The 13,761-nt window shown below is 34.9% G+C and overlaps 1 protein-coding gene across 1 annotated transcript in view; it reads right to left on the bottom strand.

Annotated features, from left to right (window-relative positions):
• Positions 1-1,501: 1,501 nt before the first annotated feature.
• Positions 1,502-13,761, bottom strand: part of LOC128983924 (protein suppressor of hairy wing-like) — a 52,497-nt gene continuing 40,237 nt past the window's right edge. Inside the window, exons 15-18 of the mRNA XM_054403201.1 lie at positions 11,740-11,937; positions 10,774-10,850; positions 9,684-9,957; positions 1,502-1,842 (exon numbers count right to left, since the gene is read on the bottom strand). Of these exons, the coding sequence (XP_054259176.1) occupies positions 1,622-1,842; positions 9,684-9,957; positions 10,774-10,850; positions 11,740-11,937 (770 nt within the window). The 3' untranslated portion in view covers positions 1,502-1,621. The remainder of the gene's footprint in view (positions 1,843-9,683; positions 9,958-10,773; positions 10,851-11,739; positions 11,938-13,761) is intronic.

Here is a 13,761-nt window from a genome sequence, read left to right on the forward strand (position 1 = left end):
TTAAACTGTCAAATCTTTCTGGCATTGGGTTTTTTGTTAGGAAAGGGTTCAATTTATTATAGGCTTAAGCTACAAATGATTTTCAGTGTGTAACGTTCAATAGTTGTATAATATTGACACCACTTAAAAAATTGGACTTCAATTAAAAGTGATAAAATCACAATTCATACATTTAAGTTATTATAATTGTAATTGTACAAAAACTAAATTTGTAACAGAGGAAAAAACCTTCAGATGCTCCTTTTGCATCATTTGCACATATTGCTAAATAATCAAATAATATATAAAATGTTTAGGATAATGCGATCTAACAATTTATATCGCATACCAAAGGATTAAAATTAATTATTTCATTAATAAAACAATATGGATTTAATAACCTTAAAATACAAGATTTACAAAAAAAAAAAAATAATATAAAAACTGATGTGTTATTAAAATATGTCGAGTTTCAAAATCTCTCATAAAATAAAAATACACAAACCTATTATTATCAACAGCATAATTAGTTAAATATTATATAATGACATTAAAATCCTGTGTTTTGAAGTCGACAATAGACAGAAGACTTTTAATAGCATCTACACTCAGAGACTACATAGTTCTACGACTAAAACAACCCTTACCAATGTTATCATTGTTTTTGCATTAATAGTAAAAAAAACTTAGTAGGACGCAAGAAAATCACATTCATTGAGTAAATCCATAATAAGGCTTAAACTCTTGTGTACACTTCATAGAAGTGTTCTTACCATCTCTGGGCTAAAACACCCTCAATAATCATAGTAATTAACTCAGAGTAAAAATATTATTTACAGATTTCATTACTATATCAAATATATAAAATATTATCCCCAACCTTTTCCTTCGATTCTAACTATTAATACATTATTGCGTATAAATACAAATATGGTTTATAATACATATAATAATTTGAAATCTGAATATATATATATATTACTTATCACTTCTATAAAAATATGTGTATGTATACGAATATTAAAAATACAAATTCAGACTGCACATTAAGGCAGGAAGAGACTTGCCAGCAAGTATGTGAACAACAAACCATTGCATATGCCATTGCATTTATACTGCACAGCTGGAGACCTGTCTATAAATGTAAGGCTAAAAAATAGCTTTACAAGCAAAGTATCCTACTACTTTATAAAACAAATGGAAACACTCCCCAGTTTCCCTTCTTACTTATACAATTTCTATATGTTTTGAATGGTTAACATGAAGAATAAAGAACAAATTCCAAACTTAATTCAAAATCAACAAAATTAAACGGCAACAAAAACTTTTCTCTGCAGTTGAGATGCTCAGCACCATGACCAGAGGCAGATAACTGCACACAATCGTAACAAGTCTTAGTCAGTTCAGTTTATAAATTGAATACAAAGTGGCTGAAAGTAAGATAGTTAAACCGATCTTAAGAAACAGTTCAAAACTGTACAATACGTGTTTAAGTTGTCAGGCTATTGTTTTTTTAATAAAAAAAAAATTCAATTGCATTATATTTAGAAATTTTTAGAATAATTGTCAGTAATCCTGTAAAACTAGTGTTAAAATTTGTTTTCTATAAAAAATCTTTATGACCTATGTTATGGTCTCAGTTTTATGGCTTGGCAAGTCGCAGCACATGCAGGATCACTTCATCCACAGTCTGGTTGTTGAGAAGAGTTTTGACAGCATTGTCGTCAATGACCACAGTGAAGAGCAGTTTGGCGTTCTCCCGCAGTCGGTCTGCGTAGGGCATGTCAGGGAACCCAGCAGGCTGATGACCACAACGACGGATCACTGCTTCCAGTAACTTGTCAACCGACGCATCTGGCCAACCTGAACAAAATACTTTATCATGCAGTTCTATATATAAACCAGCAAAAGTCCTTTTAATGATTTAGGGGACAAAATTAAAAAAAAAAAAATTATATCACAAAGCTATTGAGGAGAAAGGAAGGAAACACATATTACATATTAAGGACATATATACAGGGTGTCCCAGAACTCTCCACCAATATTTTAGGGCATTGCTCCTGGGTAAGAATAATACCTAAATATCATATTTAAATTGTCCGGAAGTCCTTAGTTACTCACACAGCCAAAATTTTGTTTTTTTCAGTTATTTATTTTTTTCTAAAGAATAGTTAAACATACAAAATGGAAACTTTGCACAAACATTTATGACAACTAGAAAAAGCTACAAAAAAATTATGAAGATTTTTAAAATTCATAAAACAAGATGGCGGCCATTTAAAATTTTGTTTCTTAAATAACTCAAAAACCATTGATTTTACAAAAATTTTAAATGGCCGCCATTTTGTTTTATGAATTTGAAAAATCTTCATAATTTTTTTGTAACTTTTTCTAGTTGTCATAAATGTTTGTGCAAAGTTTCCATTTCGTAAGTTTAACTATTCTTTAGAAAAAAATTTATAACTGAAAAAACAAAATAGCGGCTGTGTGAGAAACTAAGGACTTCCGGACAATTTAAATATGATATTTAGGTATGTTTCTTACCCAGGAGCAATGCCCTAAAATATTGGTAGAGAGTTCCGGGACACCCTGTATATTAGTTATATACAGGGTGAGTTTTAATTGGTACCCCCCAAATTTTTCTACATTTTTTCAAATATCAATCCCAGACCACTTTCAAACATTGTTGGGTAGTAAGAATTTCGTTTGGACGAGGTGGTCATTTCCGGCCGCCATCTTGGATTCGACATAATGGATGCAAAATATTTTTTTCAAATGTTAAGGAGGGGTTGTGACCTGTTATTTCGAACTAGATTTTACCCTGATTACAATGCCACAAATTGTTTTTTTAAATCTTGATCCATTCCAAAGTTATGAGAGCTTGTATATAACTTTATTTTTAGGCCATTTTAACACTATTATCTCAAAATAGTGCTAGATAAAGATAAGTATACACTACCAATCATTGTCGACCTATTTCCACTTGGTTATGACGGATGTATTTTTTTCGGCCGCCATCTTGGATCCGCCATTTTGAAATGTGATCAATTATTTTAAATTTGAAGAGGGTGTTGTGACCCATCATTTTGAGTTACTTTTTTAAGCTAAACTCAATGCCGCAATCCATTTATTGTTATCAAGTTTTCTTTATGAAATATAGCAATTTTTTTTAAATCTCACTATTTCAAAATCTAAATATTAAAATGAAAAACAGATCGTGGAATTGAGTTCAGCTTAAAAAAGTAATTTGAAATAATGGGTCACAACATCCCCTTCATATTTAAAATAATTAATCACATTTAAAAATGGCGGATCCAAGATGACGACAAGAAAAATTAAATCAGTCATAACCCAGTGAAAATAGGTCGACAATGACTGGTGGTGAATCCAAGATGGCGGTCGGAAATGACTACCTAGTCAAAATGAAGTACATACTACCCAACAATGTTTAGAAGTGGTTTGGGATTGATATTTGAAAAAATGTAGAAAAAAGTTGGGGGGGGGGACAATTAAAACTCACCCTATATATTAAGGATGTGTTTTATTAACCTCCTGGGACTCAGGTGAGTTAGTTGTGTATACTTCCTTTCTCCTCAAATAACTATTCCAAAGCCAAGTTGTTTTTTCCCTTTAAAATACTATTTTAGAAAAGTATGACTTTTGATGATTTTGGGAGGGTTCCAAGCTATTTTGAAGTTGATCTAACATTACGGATACACCTCTTCTCAAATCAAAAAGTGCTACAATGAGTTAGTTGAACTATATCAGCTTTAATATGAGGAAAAGTCCTGTTTTATCCCACATGTATTTTTCTGTGTACTGTACTAAAATGTGAGAACATTTTGACATTCATTGAAAATATCTTCTCGACGGGACTACATGACACCAGTGAAAGGTATGGCCATACAGTACAAAATTCGATCAGATCTTCCTCCAAGACTTCTAGAACGTCATTGAGGTAATATAACTATATTCAGTGTTAAGATTAAACAAAAATCCATCATATTTGTAACCAAAATCAAATTCAACATTCCTTTCATACAGTCTACTTTATTTTTAAAACAGCCTTCTTAGGCAACCGCAACAAATTATACTATACATGACCAAACAAAGTATTCTCTATTCACACAGCGAAGACTACATAAAATCTAACTGAGCTGAGAGGAAAGGTTGGTGTTAGGTGAGGAAGGGGAAGGAATCAAAATTTAAGAGCTTTCCAGCATGCTTGGCTACAGGTTATTCTTTGTGGGTTGATCTTGACTCTTGAAATCTAGCCTGTGTTCATTTATTCTCTCTCTAAGGTCTATGCATTGTGATGCCTATTATATTGTGCTTGACAGAGGTTGAATTGGAGTTTGCAGATGAGGTTTTTCACTATTGCTGCTTATGTGTTCTTTGGTCTTGTACGCTTGTGTTGTGGAATGTGCTGGTGAAGGTTTTAACTGGAAGGTGGATGCCACAGGTTTTTACTTGTTTTCATTGTTAGGGTAAGACCCAGGAGGTTATTTTTGTGAGTGATTCGATGTAAGGATCTGGTAATTTAGGGTGAACCAAGATATTTTTTAGGTTTGGTGCTTGCATTTACACAATAAAAGAGATTTGGTGGTATTGTTACATGTCAATTTTTTGTAGGCAGTTTTTGAGGGCTCGTTTAGTTTGTTCAAACTGGGGTGGTAAGGGTAATCAGGTTGATTTTTTGGTTGAGTGTGAGACTTTTGTTGTTGTGTTTTAGCGAATTTCCCTATAGGGAAGTAGCTATTACCGTAGGTCTCATGGTAAGACTTAGGCCCGGGACCGATTTACTTATTCATTTTGATGTCCCCAGAGGCCAAAAACACCACTCGTTCAAATTTTTATATATGTATATATATATATATATATGTCCGTGAACACGATAACTTGAGTAATTTTTATCCGATTTTGATGAAATTTGGTTTGAAGGTGTAAGGCGGGATAAACTTGAATGAGTTCGCGATCCAGCATGATCGGACCATGGGAACAGGGTTTTATGGGGGGTTTTATGGGGTAAAAATTGGTTTTTCTCACTTTTGACCCTCAAAACACAATATTTCCCAATTTTTCTCTAAACCTTCTTAAAGAGCTTAAAAAAACAAACAATTCAGTATATCAAAGTGTTTTTGTATGGTTATTGGTTACGGAGAAAACTAAAAAAATGGTAAATTTAAAATTCCCATGTTATTCTTATGGAGAATATTGTAAAATGTTGTAGTTTGCTTGTTTATAGGTATCTTTTGATCAAACTTGGCAAATATATTCATTTTATACTAAGCAATAATTATTTTACTTAAAACACACACTTTATTAGTTTCCTTGTAGCAGCAAACCTAGGTACTCGTTAAACCTAATGTTATTTAAATAGATCAATTGAAAATCAATTCAGCCAAATGGAAATTCGCTAAGGCGTCAGGTTTGCTGCGGCAGGGGTATTTGGTTTGGTATAGTTCAAGAGCTGTCTGAGCGGTTTGGGCCACCTTTATTTGAGATATGACTATGATAGAAGAAGGAGAACCTCTCTCCACAAAGGCTTTTTGGAGCTGATTGTTGTACTTTTTAGGCATCGTAAAAAAACTGATTCTTTTTCCTCTGAGGGCCATACCGTAATGAAGTGAGCGTTTAGTACCTATTGTTGGCAGCTACTATTGTGGAGGTATGTTTGTGGTTTGTAGGTTTAGGGTGAAAAGAGAATGGCAACTTTTAAATTTCAACTGTAGTAAAGAAGGTTTACATTTTTCATCCCGATAATTTAAAGGTGAATTTGGTGGTTGAAAATGAATTTAATATTTAACCCATTGGAGACTTATCACGAGACTGTCTCGTGATGGGTTATGGTGGCCCAAAAGCCCCATCACAAGACTATCTCGTGATGACGACTTGACTTTTTTTTTCGTCTACAGTAAATGAATATCACGTAAAATAATTTAAATTAGTGTTTCTAAAGGTAAATAAAGACTTTTACTTTCAGGAAAAAAATATATTACTGTCAAAAATACCCTACAAAGTTTTGTTTTTCCAAAAATAATTTGGGTCACATTTTGATTTTGTTACAGTATAACTTACTATATGAATATATTTATCTCGGTTGTTCTTTCCGAAACCGAAATGTTATCTTTGACACTCTTTGACAAATTCGCATCTGTTTTACAATATTGTAGTGTTGGTAGTCCTGTAAAACAGATGACTAGTAGTAGTTCTATTGTTTTGATGCGTTCGAGGTTGTACTACGTGTGTTACTACGTCATGTTTTGATACGTTACTACTGTTTACGAGTGAGTTACTACTGTTTACGAGTGAGTTACTACTGTTTACGAGTGAGTTACTACTGTTTACTAGTGATTGTATGTGTATTGTTAGTTTTTATTTCATCGTTTTCTAAATGGCGGGACCTTCAAAAAGTACGTTTGACCGAGTATTTTCGAGTGAAATAGACAAACTCCTCCAGGAATGTGATTCGGAATTGGACTCTGAGAACGACAGTGATGATGATTTGTTTGACACTATTGGCCGGGCAGATATTCGGGATGAAATTGAACATGATCCAATGGAAATGGAGGAAGATATTGTAGGCCTAGATGAATTCAGGTATGAGATCGATTTTCCTATACCTAATCTGGACCAAGTGATAGGTTATGATCTAGACCTAACCTTAGACGACCAAAATGTAGAACAAATTCAACAAACTGAAGCCCCACAACCAATGGATGTCAGTGACAGGGATGAATTTGAAGAAGAGCAGGGTCAGGGTGATAGACCAAGGGGTACAGTAGGGACCCAGCCAAGCAGAGGAAGAGGTAGGGGATTAGTACAAGGTCGGGGAACAGGACGAGGTCGGGGATCAGTACGAGGTCGGGGAACACGACGAGGTCGGGGTGGAGAAAGAGGAACAAATGAACCACAGGTTGTGAGACAGAAAAAAAGAAAAAGAAAAAAGAGGGCAGATGCTTGGGTGTGGGCCGATGAAGACAACGCGGTAAAAGACATCCCGTATGCTGATGTGTCCGGACTAAATGCTGTGTCAGCTAGAAAACTCGGGGATAACCCTTCAGCTTTTCAGTGTCTCGAAGAATTCTTAGGAGACGAATTCTTTCTGATGGTCTGTCGTGAGACCAATGATTATGCTGAAAAACAGCTAACTAATATAAATAGGCAAAAACGTCATGATGACGATAAGTGGCAGGATCTCACAGTCCCTGAACTGAAGGCCTATTTTGCCCTCTATATTTTGATGGGCCAAGTTAGGAAGCCTACCATCAAGATGTACTGGACATCAAGAAAAATTCTTGAAACTCCGATCTATGCGGAAGTAATGAGTTACCAGCGATTCAAGCTCATATCAAGATTTTTACATTTTTCTGATGATGAGTTCACGGATCGAAGTGATAAGCTGAAGAAGCTAAGGCCAGTAATAACATACCTTCAGACAAAGTATATGCATACATATACCATGAAACAAGACTTGGCCATTGACGAAAGCCTTGTAAAACTTAGAGCTAGGCTTTCCTACATTCAATACAACCCCAAAAAAAGAGCTCGATTTGGGGTAAAGATATACAAGCTTTGTGAAAGCTCAAGTGGATATTGTGGGGATTTCAAAATATACACTGGAGATGATAAAACTCCAAATGTCCCAGCTAGCGAAGCCGTGGTGATGAATTTGGCGGAACCAGTTCTGGATTTAGGCCACAAACTGTTTGTTGACAATTGGTACAACTCCCCTGGACTTTGTCAACGCCTACTGACACGCAATACCCATTGTATAGGCACAGTTAATCTGGAGAGAGTCAATATGCCTGAGGATTTTGACTCTGTCCAACTGGAAATGGGAGAGGCAGTGAGGCGCAGTAAGGACGGAATACTGGCAGTCAAGTGGAAAGACAGGAAGGACGTCCATGTTCTGTCCACAATACATAGTGGGATTGAAATGTCAGTTGACAAGGAGATTGAGAGGAGGGGAGAAGTGAGACAGATCATGAAACCGAAATGCGTAATCGAGTATAACAAAGGAATGTTGGGGGTCGATGTACAGGACCAGATGTTGGGCAGTCACCCGATAATGAGACGAACTGTCAAATCTTACAAAAAGTTGTTTTTTTATATGATTGACATGACTATTTTTAATTCCTTTTGTATATGGAAAATGATCCATGGTAAGAAGGTACATTACAGAGATTACAGGATCGATTTAGTAGAGCAAATCCTTGAAAATGTTGTTTTACCAAATCGTGCAAGTCCAGGTCGTCCGTCAAAAGACAACCCAATGCGCCTGCAGAGCAAAGCATGGGGCCATTTCCCCATGTTAATCCCCCCCACAGAAAAAAAAACAATTTCCCACAAGGAATTGTAAAGTTTGCTACAAGAAAAAACTCCGATCAGAAGTTAGGTGGTTATGCAAAAAATGCCAAGTGCCACTCCATCTCGAAGGATGTTTCGAGACCTACCACACTACGTCCAATTATTAGAAAGGACCTCGACAAACTTGTAAATAGTGTAAATATTATGTAGGGTAGGCTAAATTTTGCCTAAGTTTATAAAAAGGTTAGGAAAAGTTGTTTGTGAGTGAACATGAAATTTGTATATGAAATCCTGGATTTGTGTGCCTCTACCAACTTCAATCGAGTGCATTGGATAATTCATTTATGGTAAGATTCCATTTTTTTATCATTTTTTATTTTCACTAGTATTATTGTTTATAATTGTTATGCAGTCAAGTAATAAATTTAATCACAACAGAAAAATATTTTGATATGTTTTTATTTTTGGTTAGATAGTGAAAAATGACTTCATGTTCATATTTGTCGGGGTTTACAAAAAAAATTATAAAAAAAAAAGTATAAGAGATACACAAATATATTTTATATTTCCACGTAAGGAAATTAATAGAGTATACATGTATGGCAGTTATAAAACTCTAGCACATAAAAATAAAATATTTTTTGATCCATGCTTTCAAAAAATATTTTTTTTTAAATTTTTTTTTATAAATTTAACTTGGGATAAAAAAATATATTTTTTTTATATGAATTAAAAACTTGTGTTATCTGAAAGGAAATTTATTTCTGAGTAAGATAACACAAATTGCATGTATGTAGGTCAAAAAACAGACTTGTTTTTAATTTTATACTGAAACCTTACAAATTCGCTACTTTTAATAGGGTTCTGATGGTCATGCTATGTCAAAGAATATTCAGTCTCCAATGGGTTAATATTCAATATTTTTTTATTTAGGCTATCTTGTCCATAGGTCAATGGGAAAAAATGTCATCAATGTATCTGTACCAACAGACGTTAGGGTCTGTTTTTTTAAGAAATCGACTTTGGATTTTGGTGTCTCATCCAGGAAGTTTTTGGTGGCACCAAGTCCATTTCCATGAGGGACGTTGGTGTAGAGTGATGTAACATTGATGGTGGCAAGGACAGTGTTGTAGAGGAGGGATTGTTAAAGGACGGCAAGTTTTGAAAGAAAGTCAGTGGTTTCTTTGATGTATGAAGGTGCGTAGGTTTTCAATCAAAGACAGGAGATGTGCGTATATGTAGGCAGAAGCTCTTTTGGTAGGGGAACCAAAGCTTGATTTTATGCATTTTTTCCTAAAGTAAATACAGAAAACAATTTTGTGATTATTTGTGTGTCTGGTTTATACTCTAATGAGCAAGCTAGCTTAACTATTTGTTCAGGTAGTTTGTCTCACCGAAGGCCTTGAGTGTGGTCTCGTCTACCAGCAGAGTGAGCAGCTGCCTCACGTTCTCTGCCAGGCTGTCCTCTGTAAGGACGTGAGGCTCTTCTGTAGGCAGTTCCTGAGCTGCTTGATTAGCTGCTGCAAGCAGCTGCTGTTGTAACTTCTTCTTCTCTGCTTCCTGCATGATCTCCTCCAACATGTCACGATGTTTGGTACGCATATGACGCAGAAGACAGTCCTGACGAATGAACGCTCTACCACACTCGTCACATGATCTTGGCGGTTCCTACAGTTAGCCACAGATTTGTGAAATATATAATATCAAAACCTCAATTGGGTAGTCACAGTAAGGTTAGGGAAATTATGAATTATCATATTTTATTTTTAGTACCTAGAGATCAAGATTTGTTAGGGGTGAAATATTAAATATTACTAAAAGATTGTTTAAAATTAAGATTTTAAAACAATTTTGCAACCAGGTTGCTCATAGTTTATTTTTATGTTCCATAATTATGGTTCTCGACAAAAATATTCTGTTTTCTTCATTTGAGTAATTATTTAACAATGAAAACACCATGTATACGCAGTAGCAAAAGCCAATTTTCTTATGTATCCTCTTTTTAGCTCTTAGTAAATATTGTTTCATGACATATTGAAACTGGTGATCATAAATAATGGTTTGTTTTGATATGAAACTTTATTAGTCAAACAAGACAAGAGCCACATTCCACATTCTTTGGACCTGATGATGTGCTCCATTCAAAGCCAGCTTTAGTCCTAACAAACTACAAATGATCCTTTCAACAGTAACACGGTAATATAAACCACTATAGAGCAAACAGGACATTTTCATTCTTTTGGTTAAAGTTTGGCGCTGAACAAACTTTTTACTTGTGTTATGCCATTGTATTCAAGTTTTCTACTTAGTTAGGCCAATAATTTAAAGAAAACTATTTCACTAAGCACACTTTCCTTAGGAGTAGCATAACCTACAGAAAACTTTCTATGGTTGGTGGCAAATTCAAAATAACTCAATTTATTTTAAAAACTGCTAGTTAAATTAGGCTAGCTTAGGGAAGGAAGCACTTGTAATATTACTTACCTTGGTATGTGTCAAAAGATGGATTTTCAGAGAAGACTTCATGGCAAATGCCTTACCACATATAGGACATTTGTGTTCTGAAACAATAATTTTTATTAGGACAGTTTTTGTTTATTTGCCACAATTTCCAGGGTTTTCAGATGAAAGAAAGACTTTGTGGTGAAAATATAACAGTTGTAACTAATGCTAGTTTTTTTATTCTTTTTTGGGGGTTTTGTTGAAGGAAACATTTTAAAATTCATGAACAAATTCAAATTTTTTACAGAAAGTTCTAAAATTGAAAGTGAGAGTCCATCAAAATGTTAAGAACATAAAAATCAATAGATCAATAGAATATGTAATGAGGCAGTTGTTATCAATCAAACTAAGCCAATAGTTTATGGACAATTCTCAGGTTTTTTCAGTTGATCTTTCATAAACAGCATTAAATTAGCTGATATTATTCAGCTACTATTATGCTATTGATAACCCTGAGAAACAACAAAGGATAAGCAAACCTGTGCACTTGAACGATAGATCGATGGATTGAAAGCGAGAGACAAAAAAGAAGCAACACAAGCATTTCAAGTGTTGAAATGTATGCGTTGCTTCTTTTTTGTCTCTCCCTTTCAATTCATAGGCCTACTGTAAATAGTTTATTCAATGCTTTGTGACTGTGTTTAAAACCGTGAAGTGATATTATGTGTCGAAACATTCAAGTTTTGTATAAAAGGATCTGAATATGGTATAGTAATACCAAAACGCAAAATCCTGTTGGATGATAAAGGACCACTATAGGCAGTCTGCAGGTATTTTAACCTTTTTTTTTATTTGCATAGAGTGGCTTCGAAAAACAACTACAAGATGATGTAAACATTATCGTCGTCTCTTAATATATTGAAACTGGAATAGTCATGTGGACATGATAAAGCTAAAGTCAAACGTTAAAAGTAACCAATATTTTATAATGATGATCCCAGTTCCCACCTTTAACACCAGAATGCAGGAGCTGGTGCCGTGCAAGGTCCTCCTTGCGTAGGAAAGTGCGACTGCAGGTGTCACATCTGAATGGCTCTGCGCCTTCATGAACGTACTTGACATGCAGCTGCAGGCGCTGCTTGCGGTTGAAGGACTTGCCGCATTGATCACAGGTGAAGCCCCCTTCTCCTGCAACACCAGGTATGTCTACCCATCGGTTATATACACAACATCCTGTGTACTATCACTGTGAGCATGTAAACATTCATCTTTGGGTTATGTGAACCAGCCGTAGCCAGTATTTTATTCAAATATAAAATAGTTTTATGAGATACTCTCAGATTGCTGATATCAATATAAGTGACTTAATGAGACAATATGTTGTTAATAAAAATAATGTCGTCTGTTGGTATGACAAGTGATGTTTTTGTCTATGATCAGCCATCATAAAAGTAAAAGCGTAAAAGGGAAAAAATGAAATGTTAATATATATAAACATTATAAACAAACACTATTATTTTGTATCTACTACGGGCATGTAAATTAACAAATTAAAATTAAATAAGTTGTGGTAGGCCTATAACACAAGTTCTTTATCTTTTATCAACACGAAATACCCCCGCCGCAGCAAACCTGCAGACTAAGCTAATTTCAACTTGTCTAATTACATTTTTACTAAAATATTTCCATAAATAAGACATATTATTCCCTATTTAAATAACATTAGATTTAACAAGTGCTCAGGTTTGCTGCTACGGGGAAGGTAAAAAGTGTTTTTGACCATACATCAATAGTTTAGGATGAAATAAATAAATTTGCCAAATTTTATCAATATATACCCATAAACAAGTAAACTACAACAATTTTCATTTTCTCCATAAGAATAACATGGGAATTTTTAATTACACTATTTTTGAATTTTCTCCGTGACCGTTAGGCATACAACAGCGCTTCAATATACTAAATTATTTCTTTTTTTAAGCTCTACAAAACGTTTAAGAAAGAAATCGCAAATTTTTTTTGTTTTTAGGTTCAAAAATGGGAAAAACCCATTTTGACCCCATAAAACCCCCCATAATCCCCCGTTCCCATGGTCCGATTATGCTGGATCGCGAACTCGTTCGAATAAACGTAGGTTTACACGTTTGTACCAAATTTCATCAAAATCGGATCATTTTTGCTCGAGTTATCGCGCTAACGGACACATATATATATCTAATATATAAAATTCTCGTGTCACAGTGTTTGTCTGCAAACTCCTCCGGAACGACTTCACCGATCGTTATGAAATTTGGTGTGTAAATTCTGTAGGTATGCGAATCGGACGTAAACTATTTCCCGTTTCGAAATTCTTAAAAGGGCTCCGCCCCAGTGGCTCTGGAGTTTCCCATGTTAACCTTATGAGAAATGGAATTAATGAATCTTAACAGCTGTTTCAATTAAACAAGTTGGTTCTGTTCTATGATGTTCAATAGCATTAAAGTTACAAGGATTACCAACAGGGTGCAGCACTATTATTTCTTTTACATTTATGACAACAGCTAATTTGCAACCAAAAGGTGAGTGAGCGTAGCGAACGAACTTCAACCTGGAGGCGAATGAGCGTAGCGAACGAGCTAACCTGAAGGCAAGTGAGCGCAGCGAACGAGCTCCAACCTAAAGGTGAGTGAGCGTAGCGAACGAGCTCCAACCCAAAGGTGAGTGAGCGTAGCGAACGAACTTCAACCAGGACGTGATTGAGCGATGCGAACGAGATCATCTTGAAAATTAAACGTAACGGTACTTTCTTTCCATCGGTCTGTCTTAGGGGAAACCTATAACTTAGGCGATACGAAGTTCGCCGGGTCAGCTAGTATATATATATAAATATATATATATAAATATATATGTATATATGAATTTGAATAGATGGTGTTTTTGGCCTCTAGGGACCTCAAAATGAAAAATTAGATCGGTCTCGGGTCCAGGTCTTACCATGAGTACTACGGTAATAGCTTATTCCCTATATGGGAAATTCGCTAAAAGACATTA

Source organism: Macrosteles quadrilineatus, unplaced genomic scaffold (genome assembly GCF_028750875.1).
Source record: "Macrosteles quadrilineatus isolate MER2022 unplaced genomic scaffold, UCM_ALF_1.0 Scaffold_2__2_contigs__length_208266976, whole genome shotgun sequence".
Lineage (NCBI taxonomy): Eukaryota > Metazoa > Arthropoda > Insecta > Hemiptera > Cicadellidae > Macrosteles > Macrosteles quadrilineatus.